The sequence below is a fragment of the Carlito syrichta genome, unplaced genomic scaffold (genome assembly GCF_000164805.1).
Source record: "Carlito syrichta isolate Samal-C Ts95f unplaced genomic scaffold, Tarsius_syrichta-2.0.1 Scaffold315456, whole genome shotgun sequence".
Lineage (NCBI taxonomy): Eukaryota > Metazoa > Chordata > Mammalia > Primates > Tarsiidae > Carlito > Carlito syrichta.
The window spans coordinates 158,469-169,152 of record NW_007259552.1 but is presented as its reverse complement, the minus strand read 5'-3'; the positions used below and the strand labels follow the sequence as shown (position 1 = coordinate 169,152).

General features: G+C 46.2%; 1 protein-coding gene across 1 annotated transcript in view; it reads right to left on the bottom strand.

Annotated features, from left to right (window-relative positions):
• The window catches only part of PLEKHG4B (pleckstrin homology and RhoGEF domain containing G4B), a 62,002-nt gene extending 54,616 nt beyond the window's left edge, over positions 1-7,386 (bottom strand). The window contains 4 exon segments of the mRNA XM_021706332.1: positions 1,433-1,494; positions 7,083-7,139; positions 7,142-7,268; positions 7,369-7,386. Of these exon segments, the coding sequence (XP_021562007.1) occupies positions 1,433-1,494; positions 7,083-7,139; positions 7,142-7,268; positions 7,369-7,386 (264 nt within the window).
• Between the last annotated feature and the right edge of the window lie 3,298 nt (positions 7,387-10,684).

Here is a 10,684-nt window from a genome sequence, read left to right as displayed (position 1 = left end):
CACTCACCTCAGCCTCCCAAAGGCGCGGGATTACAGGCTGAGCCACCGAGCCCGGCTTAGAGACTCCCTCTTAAGAGCTGGAGACACATTTGTACCAAACATTCAGGAGCGTGGAGAACAGGCACGCACCATACCAAAGGAGAGTCCACTGGGGTACATCCTCAAGAACTGGAAAATTTGGGGATATTACACACTGACTCACCAACGGTTTTCTTTGCAACACTGCTTGGCCCCACTGTTCTCACCAGGATCAGGAGAACAACAGCCCATGAACGGGTCTCTTTGTCACAGTCCTATTTTGCAATTAGACTTGTTCTGGAAGGGAGGGAAAATAGGATGAGATCCCCTGTGTTCAGTGTATGGCATTACTTTGGCAAAACAAGGCAAGGCAGAAGAGATGTAAGGTCAGGGTTCGGAGGCTAACAAGAAAAAGCCTGTGCTCCCTGAATCACAAGAAAGGGATGATGACTCCTTGATCATCCAATTAAGGGAGCCGTCCGCTCCCCCTTACGCCCTTATGAAGGGGCTGGAGTGGGACCATTCTCATTTGAGCTGCAGTCCCCAACTCCACAGGTCAGGAGCCAGAAGCAACAGGAATGAACGCCCCCTCCCACACCCACAGGGAATTATATTTGGCCAGGTTGTCCCTTTAGCTCCAGGAGGGCATTTTCCTCCCGACAGATGCCTATGGGGGTATGGATGCCGTCACAGGCCGGTCTAAGGGACTTGCCGGAGTCCACTCTCTGCTTTCCACTTCCAATTTGTTTAATTGGAAAAGCGACAGGCCCAGATAATGGAACAGCCTGAGGAAAATGGAAAGCCTGTTTTCCTCCCTATCTACAACTCACAACCCCACTTAAACAGATGTTTAGAGCCTGCTTGACACTTCATTGGCCTTGGAGGAGTGGAGAGTGGTTCTAGAGGAGGCTGACCACATGCATGCCAAGTCTCCTGGTAACTCGGGTGCTATTCAGGTAGTTGTGCCCACTCAGACCCAGGACAGAAAGCGAACGAGGGAGATAGACCCAAGCTTGAGTCTCACCAAGACTGCATCTTGGCTGGCTTAGGAAGTTAGGCAGAAGCCTAAGGAGAGCCCCCCCGGATTCTTAGAATGAACCTTTGAAACACATAGGCAGCACTCAGGCATCAGTTCAGAAGTGCCAACAAATTCCAAAACAGGGACTATGACTTTCATTAGCCAAAGCCCTTCTGACATTCGGAGAAGGTTAGAAGAGATATATAGGGCTTTGGGAATGGCAATTGTTTTTAGGGTGTTCCCTAGTTAAGATGAGGTGATGAATAAAAGGGGACAGTGAAAGACAAAATAGCAGGCTGATCTTCTGGCTGCTGCACTGACTCAGGAGCCCCTGGGGACCACCGCATAGATCTCCTTCAGGCACTCTGCTCAAGGCAGGACCTCCCCACCCCGGACCTCAGATCCAAAACCAAAGTGGACAGCCCACTGCAGGTCCAAATTGATGCACTTGTTGCAAGCTAGAGGGGGCATGGGAAAAGAGAGTACCCACACTGTCAAAGGCCAGTGCCAGGAAAAAAGCCCTTCTCCATTCACCAGATGCCAGGACTAGTTGGGAGGTTTAAAACTGAGGCCATCGAGTTTGAGGACCAGGAATGCCAGGGCCCAGGGGGCTCCTCTTGACCAAGCAACACCCTCCACAATACCCACATGGAGCTCTGGGTCATAACAACAGTGGGGAATCAACTTTTGGACTTTCTGATAGACACTGACGCTGCCTATTCGGTGATAAACTCCTGGCTATCTAAGATGTCTTCAGAGACTATAAAAGTGACTGGGTCTTGGGAGAAACTTTGATGAGCCCATTCCTCCCAGCCCTAGAATGCCAATTCGGCCAAACTTACCAGAAGCAGTTTCCTGCATGAACTTGAATGTCTTCGTCCTCTGCTGGGCCACGATCTCCTACCTAAACTAAATGCTGAAGTTATCTCCAGCCCGGGATAACTCAATACCAGAACCCTTCCAGAAGAAGCCTATGCCTTGTAGGCTGCCTAGTTGCAGCTAGAAGCATCTGAACCTGCTCTCATTCCTGGAGAGACTCTTAGGGATGTGAGTCTGGAGGTGTGGGTGGATGGGTGACCAGGAAGAGCAAAACAGTCATCTCAGCATGAGCCAAGGTAAGGTGGGCAAGAATAGCCCCGCCCTGCTTAAGTGGTGTCTGTTGCGGGAGCAAGTGCAGCAGGGAATCCAACCTCTGCTCCTTCAGTTTGGACTCATTAGTTCTCGCCAGTCCCCATGTAACACACCCATGCTACCAGTTGAGAAGCCTGGGACTGAGAAACACAGGTTTGTTCAGGATTTGAGAGCTATTCATCAAATTATAGAAGATATCCAACCAGTGGTCCCTAGTCCTTATATATGACTCACAACCCTGACAGGTGAGCTATGCTGGTTCACAGTTTTAGATTTAAAAGATGCTTTTTTCTGCATCCCCCGAGCCTGGAGTCACAAGAACTGTTTGCTTTTGAATGGGAAGACCAGACATTAAAGCAAAGCAACCATGCTGTTGGACAGTTCTACTCCAAGGGTTTAAAAACTTTCTTGCCATCTTTGGAGAAATTCTTGCTAGAAACCTCTGAGACTGCCAAGTTAAGCGTGGGACTCTATTGCAATACATTGATAACACATTAGTTGTTAGTGTCTGATCAGAACACTGGGAAGCGTTCACAAGGAAGCATCTGATCATAACACTGTATTAACTCTAAACTTTCTGGTTGAGTGAGGATACAAGGTATCTGAGAAAAATAATCAGGTTTCATAGCCTTCAGCTAATTATCTTGGATTCAAGCTTTGACCCCAACCAGAAGACTCAGGATGGAAAGATATATAATGAGACATGAACAGTTCTGGTATCCAAAGGTCTCGTGAATGACATCATCAAGCACATTCATGACTCCACCATTATGGCAGGGATGCCGCCCTCTGTGATGCAGAGATAGAGCATTGGTCCGAATATGAAAAAGATCATTCAGAAGGTTATAGAAAAATATCTCTTTTATGCTCAGAATAACCCTAAAACTAGTCCTTCCCACTTAGCACAAGGAGTTCAGACCAAGATTTTACTATGATGCTGAGAGTGGCAAGAAATTTTAAATGTCTACTTATGTTTGTGGACACCTTCTTGGGATGGATTGAGGCCTTTCCTTGCTAGACAGAAAGAACTTTTGAAGTTGTTAAGGCCCACAGTGCACAAGGGCCTCAATTTCTCCACAGCTTCACCAGCACTTGCTTTCTGGGGTGATAGCAGCTGTCATAATGGATGGGAAGTGGTATCCAACTGAGGTTTTGATTTGCATTTCCCTAATCATCTGTGATGTTGAGCATCTCTTCACGTGCCTATTGGCCATGTGTATGTCTTCTCTGGAGAAATGTCTATTCAATTCCTCTGCCCACTTTAGAGTTGGGCTTGTTTTGTTATTGAGCTTTTGAAGTTCTTTACATATTCTGGATATTAATCCATTATAGGATATAAGATGTGCAAATATGTTTGCACATTATGAGGGCTGCCTTCTTACTGTATTAATAGTGCTAATTCATTTTATTTTTATTTCTATTTTTTAAGAGACAAGGTCTCATGTTGCCCAGACTGATCTCGAACTCCTGGGCTCAAACATTTCTCCCACCTCAGCCTCTCAAATTGTTGAGATTATAAGCATGAGCTACTATGCCTGACTAAATAGTGCCCTTTTATGCATAAAAGTTTTTAATGCTAATGATGTGCAATTTATTTCTACTTTTGTGGCCTGTGGTTTTGCTGTCATATCTAAGAAGTCATTGCAAAATCCAATGTCATGAAGCTTTTCCTCTGTTTTATTCTAAGAGTTTTACAACTTTAGCTCTTACATTTAGGTCTTTGATTTATTTTGAGTTAATTTTTGTGTTGTTGTTGGGTAAGAATGCTGCTTCATCTTTTGCATGTGGAAACTCAGTTTTCCAAGCACCATTTGTTGAAAAGACTGCCATTTACCAATTTAATGGTCTTGGCATCCTTGCAGAAAACAATTTGGCCATAGATGTGAGGGTTTACAACTGGGCTCTCTATCTGATTCCATTGGCCTATATGTCTGTCTTTATGCCTAGGTTACACTGCTTTGATTACTGTAGCTTTGCAGTAAGTTTCAAAATTAGGAAATGTGAGCCCTCCAGCTTTGTTGCTCTCCTTCAAGATTGTTTTGGCTATTTAGGGTCCCTTGAGATTACACATGAATTCTAGAATGAGCTTTTCAATTTCGGTAAAAAGTCCCATTGGGACTTTACCAGGGATATTGCACTGAAGCTGTAGATCACTTTGAGTAGACACTTTACAATATAAGTCTTTCAATCGATGAACGTGGGATGTATTTCAATTTACTTATATTGTCTTTAATTTCTTTCAGGGATGTTTTTGTATTTTCAGAGTACAAGTCTTTTACTGTTTTAGTAAAATTTATTCCTAGGATTTCATTCTTTTGGATGCCATTGTAAATGGAATTGCTTTCTTAATCTCCTTTTTGGATTGTTCACTGCTGGAGTGTGCAAATACAACCGGTTTTTATGTGTTGATTTTGTATCCTCCAATTTTGATACGCTAGTTTATTATCTCTAACAGTTTTTCTGAACTCTTTAGGTTTTCTACATATGAGATCATGTCATCTGCAAATAGAGATCATTTTACCTCTTTACTTACACTGTGGATGCCTTTCATTATTTATTGCCTGACTTCTCTGGGAAGAACTTCAAACACCAGGCTGAACAGGGTGGTGAAAGGGGACATCCACGTCTTGATCCTGATCTTAAAGGGGAAGCTTTCAGTCTTTCATCACTGAGTATGATATTCACTGCAGGTTTTGTGTACACAGCTACTACTGTGTTGAGAAGTTTCCTTCTGTTCTGGGAGTGCTGAGTGTTTTTTATTATGAAAGTGTAATTTTGTCAAATGCTTTTTTTGTATCAATGAGATGATCAGAAAAAGTTTCTTTAGGTGGAACTTGGGGGCTGTCAACAGTGATTTCATAATAATGCACATACCATGAACAAGTGAGTTAGGAGAGTATTCCAAAGTGGAGGGTTTGAAAAGGAAACAAATAGAAGAAGAGGAACACTACTCTTCCTAGCCCCAACATGATTTATAATTCTCCTTGGCAAAAATGGCCATGGTTTAGACTCTAAATCTTTCAGTTTCCCCGAGGTTGCTGCCAAGTTAGACCAGATGCACTAAGTCTTGTAGTCATGTTCTGAATAGTTCCAGTCCTGAAAAATCTCCAAATTCACATGGTAAATCTTTCTCTCATTTTGATGTCTTCTCTAAATGTTGCACTCAATGTTGTTTACATGGCATGTAAAGAGAGTGTCAGAAAAGTTTTCTTATTCAAACAGAGGTCAGTGAGCTTGGCCATTCAAGAGCTGCAGCTCACCACTAAAAACAAGCCCAGGATCCTATTTATAATACACTTTCACAAGGGAGTCGAGGAACCTGAAATTCTCGAGATCATTAGCAGGTTTTGATGATAACAGATGCATATCACACCAAGTATTTCAATATTCCTAAAAGTTCAGCTTCACTTTCTTCATTTGGAAAACAGATAACAAAACCTTTTTGATCATTTGGAAAAGCCAGAGGAGGCATCTGGCTGTGGATTAGATGTGAAAACCATAGCTGTGTTTCCCTGAGCCCTCCCCTGATGACCCCACACGCTGCTGTCCCACAGAGGGTCCATGCTCAGGTCATCCTAGGCAATGGGGCAGTGACCTCCCCAGGACTTGAGCAGACACCGAGGGATAAGCTCCTCTACATTGTCCAGGGCACCCTTTCCTTGATGTCCTCATTGCTGGGGTCCTGTCCTGCTGGTCCTGTGGCCAATCCCAGGGTGTCCACCTGACAACCTGCTACCAGAGACACCTATACATATTCAACGACTTACCAGCTTCTCGGATTGAGGCTATGCAGTGGTCAGGTCACCAGATGGTCTTCCATGAGTCCTGGCCCTAACTACATGCAGAGTCTGGCTGGTGCACACCCCTCCACATACACAAGGCCTCGTTAGTGTGCAAGGGCTGAACTCGACATGTCAGGACCTCAGTGCGGCCAGAATACCAGTTTTTCTTTTGTCTCTGCCTTTTTAGTGATTTCTTTTCTGATTTTACTAATTAGAGGATATTTGTAAAGTCAAGAAGGTTAGAAGGAGCAAAACCACTCCTACATCTGTAAGCATATGCCTCCCAGGCACACGCACACTGACATCCCTGAATGTTCTCTGGTGACTGTTTCTAAAGTGAGTGTTAACAAAACTGACATGAAACAAATTTACACCCCTTTTTGGCTCAATATTACTTCATAATCGTTTCCTTCAGTATTTTCAAAATGTCAAATAATAATACATCTTTCTGAAATCATCTCAAGTCTTTGCCAATTTTTCTATTAGGCTTTTAGTAATTTATTTTTATAAGCTCTCCACAAAGATGATGTAAGAAATAGTTTCTATTTGGCTTTTTTTTCCTTCTGATGCCTTTGAAGTACAAAATTTCTAGATGGGTCTGCCATCAATCTTTCAGTTCTGTAATGCCATTCTTTGCTTCAGCAAAGAAAGTCTGTCCATTCCTGATGGAAAGCCAGGTCCCCCCCTCCCCATCTCTCCCTCTCAGATCATCTTCACTTGGACTCACCTGCATTTAATTTCATTCGGGGTGGGAAACCCTACACTGACATGTTCCTCAGTGACTTGTGAGTGTTGAGTGACTCATCAGCACATTCTGGTCAAAACCTGCCCTCTTGGCCGCAGATTTCAGTGTTGACTTTGCACTATCCTAAGTTTTACATTGTACACTTCCAGCTCTGAGTGGTCAGGACTGGTCATTGGTTTACTATGGCAAAAATAATAATAATAATTTTAAAAGAATGATCACACTTATCCTAAATATTTCTTTCAGCCTTAAATATATAAATACACAGTCAACCACCACTATCTTAATGGGAGTTGCTGGGGATTCCTTCCCACAGGGAGGTGCCCACACAGGCTCCTTCTCTGTAGGGAGACATACACACAGATGCATCCAGCTGCAAGGTACTCACACAGACTTCCTGTCCAGGTCTGCAGTAACCTCCTGGCAGGGATAAGAAAGCTGGTAAGCAGTACAGTCCGTCTCTGCTGTAGCATCTGTTGGCCACATTGGCCAGCTGCCCGAGCACCGTGGCCTCAGTAGATGTATACAGGGCAGAGAGTGTGTTCTGGACACGGGGGTCTAGGGATTCCAGATCCTGAAATGAAAGAGAGGACTCAGGAGATTTTAACACCCAACCCAAGACAGGTGCCCATGTCGGTCAAAGCTTAGCATTTAAGCGTCCACACAGAAAGTACCTGTCCTGTGTCTGGCATGGTGCGAGCTACCTATGAGAAAGACAAAAGTGCAGCCAAATCCACGGCACAGAGCATGTCATGGTGGTTCTCCTTGTCACTGTCATGTAACGGAGGAGCAGGAGCTGGTCCCCCTAGCAGAAGACCCTAAATGACAGCTTTAGAAACATGCATGGTCTCCCCTATCACATTGAGGCACAACTGAGTCTAGATTTGACATAAATTCCCTCCCACATGATCTGAAAAACCGTAACTTGAACGCCACAGTGGGGCTCTTTGGTGGAGCTGGCTCCTCCCCCCGACTCTCCCGGGTCTGCACAGGGAATGGTGGCAACCACCAAGGGGAAGACAGAGCTGGTGCATGCACCATTTCATACTCAGAGAAGAAGTTCATCTGGCCAGGTATGTTGGCTCATGCTCACAGTCCTAGCACCTGGGGAGGCTGAGGTGGGAGGATGGTTTGAGTCTAGGAGTTCTAGACCAGCCTGGGCAACACAGCAAGACTTCGTATCAAAAAAAAAAAAAATTAGCTGGGTGTGGTAGCATGTGCTTGAAGTCCCAGCTACATGGAAGGCTGAGGCAGGAGGACCGCCTAAACCCAGGTCAAAGCTACAGTGAGCCATGGCAGCCTGGGTGACAGAGTGAGACCTTGTCTCAAAACAACCAAAAGAACAAAAGAGAAGTTCATCCACAGCAAGTACGTTTCAGTGGTATTGATGATTTTGTTTAAATTTAAATGACAACGATAGTAAAACCACTGGGTGTCCCTCATCAAAGCCTCAGAATTGTGCTCATGTGGTCATTCTGCGAACAGTATCATTAGTAACTAGACATTTTGGCACAACATACCTCTGTGTAGGGACAGAATGCTTTTTGTTTTAAAATGTTTAATGTTATTTTGGATGTAACAAGTCCTAAGTAAATACCATGAACTTCATTTGTTTGGAAAATAAATGCAAAGTGAGGAATAACAGTGAAAGCCAAAGTGATTAAAAATTATGAAATCAAATTTTAAAGGGACAACAGTTACATCTGAGGCTCCTCTGAACAGCAACCAATCATGCAGACAATTTTCCAATTGAAAATAAAACAGGAAATCCTCTGAGCCTGCAGTGGGTGAAGGGTCTACCTTATCAGAGCCGGCTTCTAGAAACTGTGTGACCTGGAAGATCTAGGTTGGGTTCCGGCCTTCTGCATCACATGACTAGACACCGTCTGCCCCTCCAATCCCCCAGGGGTCTGCTCCTCTCCCTCCACACTCCTAGCTCAGTCCCACCCCCCAGACAGGGCCACTCACATGTGTTGATGAAATGATGTAAATAGTCTGAGTTCATCCTAAAATGCTAATATGGTCTGATTTCCAAAAACTCAAATCACGTCTGAGTAACAGCAAGCATCCAACCACAGGGCAGATTCTCCTCCCCACAAGCCTGGTAACATGCTGTGCTCTGAGATTTGCAGCGAATACTCAATTGCGAGATGACTGACAGGCAAGAAGTGATGGAATGTGATCCTGGGCAAGGCGTCTTAAGTGACCTGTTTTGGAGGAGAGGTGTCTTCCTGCTGCCCAGATGCCCAAATCAGGTGTATTCCTCCCCTGACCCTTGAGTCCAGGTGTGGCCAGAGGCCTGTGCCCCACTGGAGCTCTACCCAGGGTCACCTTTTGCAACCACTCGGTGACAGTGCACTGTGCTGGTCACTCCCCGGCCTCCCCCGGACCGGCATTCCTTGGTGACTGGGGCGGGCCTCATGCTAGGCCCAGGGGTCCTGCTTGCACTCCTTCCTCAGAACAGCCCCCAGTGGGGCCACCCAGGGCCTGGGTCAGGCTGCAGCTGTCCCAGGGAAGCTGTCTGGAGACCAAGAGTTGGGTGAACTGAGGCATGATGAATCAGCCAAGGGAGCCGTTCACCTGGTGTCTTCAGCATGGAGTGCAGGCAGTTGTTCGTATATGCGTGTGCCCACGAGGCAGAGGGCATGCTGTCTCCTGAGCTGGTGTGCTGCGGAACCCCAGGAAGTGTCTTTGGGGTGTGCCGCCAGATGTCCCTTCTGGCTGTCACCCCGAATCTGCTGGGCACCACGTGAGGAGGGAGATATGATGTGTATGCAGAACTCTGAAGGTATGTGCACCCAGGTAGGTAAGTGGTGGGCCAAGCACAACATGTGGACGGAGGAACTCTCACCAGCTGTGTCCAGGCCTGAAGCCAGGACACGAAGTGGACACACATCAGGGACCTGTGAGCACTCCTGCCAGCCCATTCTGCACCCACTCTCTGTGTGGCAGAACTCAGCCGTTCTTCACAATCCCTAGCCTGCCATTTATGCCCCAAAATAAATAAAATGAGAAAGGACAAGCTGTTGATATGTGTGTTGGCAGAAGGTAATTGATCTCCTACCTACAGAATTCAAGATTCTCATTTCAATCAGCCCACGAAGCATGGGCTGACTTCAAAACTGAGGCCCTTCCCAGGTTACCCGATCATCAGTCCCACCGTGGCTCTGGCTGTGCGGATGTGCTGGCATGCAGCAGAAAGACTGGTGCGGTTGCGGTGAAGGACGCGTGTGGACACCCCTTGAGCTCAGTGTGGCGATCACTCGGCCAACAGAAGTGGGCGTTATCACTTCATTCTTCAATGAGGGTTTATTTTCCCAAGTAACTTCAGGTAAAGTGTTACTGAAATGAGGGTGATATTTTACAGGCGAGACGCTCATCCCACCTGCATGCCCCGTGTGTTCCTCCCAGCTCTGCCCACAGGGGACACGGCCAGCCCCGTCTTGTTTTCTGGGTCACCCAGGATTCAGGGTGCTCCTCCATTACCCCTCCTTGCACCAACAGATGGCGACAGCCCTGATGCTGCCACTTAAAGTGTGAACCCCATAGTAAGGGGTGTGGGAGGTGCCTGTCACTCAGAAATTTTCAATTCGCTGCTGTGGTTTTTGCCTCTAACCAGATTTTTGAAATAAAAATCAGGAAGTCTGGGGGCAGCAGACATCCACCTCAGACATCCGAGCCCTCTGTGGCTCCTTCAAGCAGGGCCTGGAGACGATAGGGGCACCCAAGCTACACGGCTCTGCCCCACTTTCCATCAATAGCTGCTTTCTCTGCTCCTGGGCTGTGAATGAGAATGCCAAGTGAGAAACCCACACCCCCAGGAGGCTTGCCCTGGACTGCCCCCTAGTTCCAGTCACTTAGGTCCCGAGACAACCTGGTGACGGCACCTGGTGTCCTGTCCTGGTGCCTGTGGCCGTGTCTAGTTTCCATTGTGTGCAGACCCAGAAACCACTGAATCAAAACTTGTCGGAAAAGCCTAGTCCTCTTGCC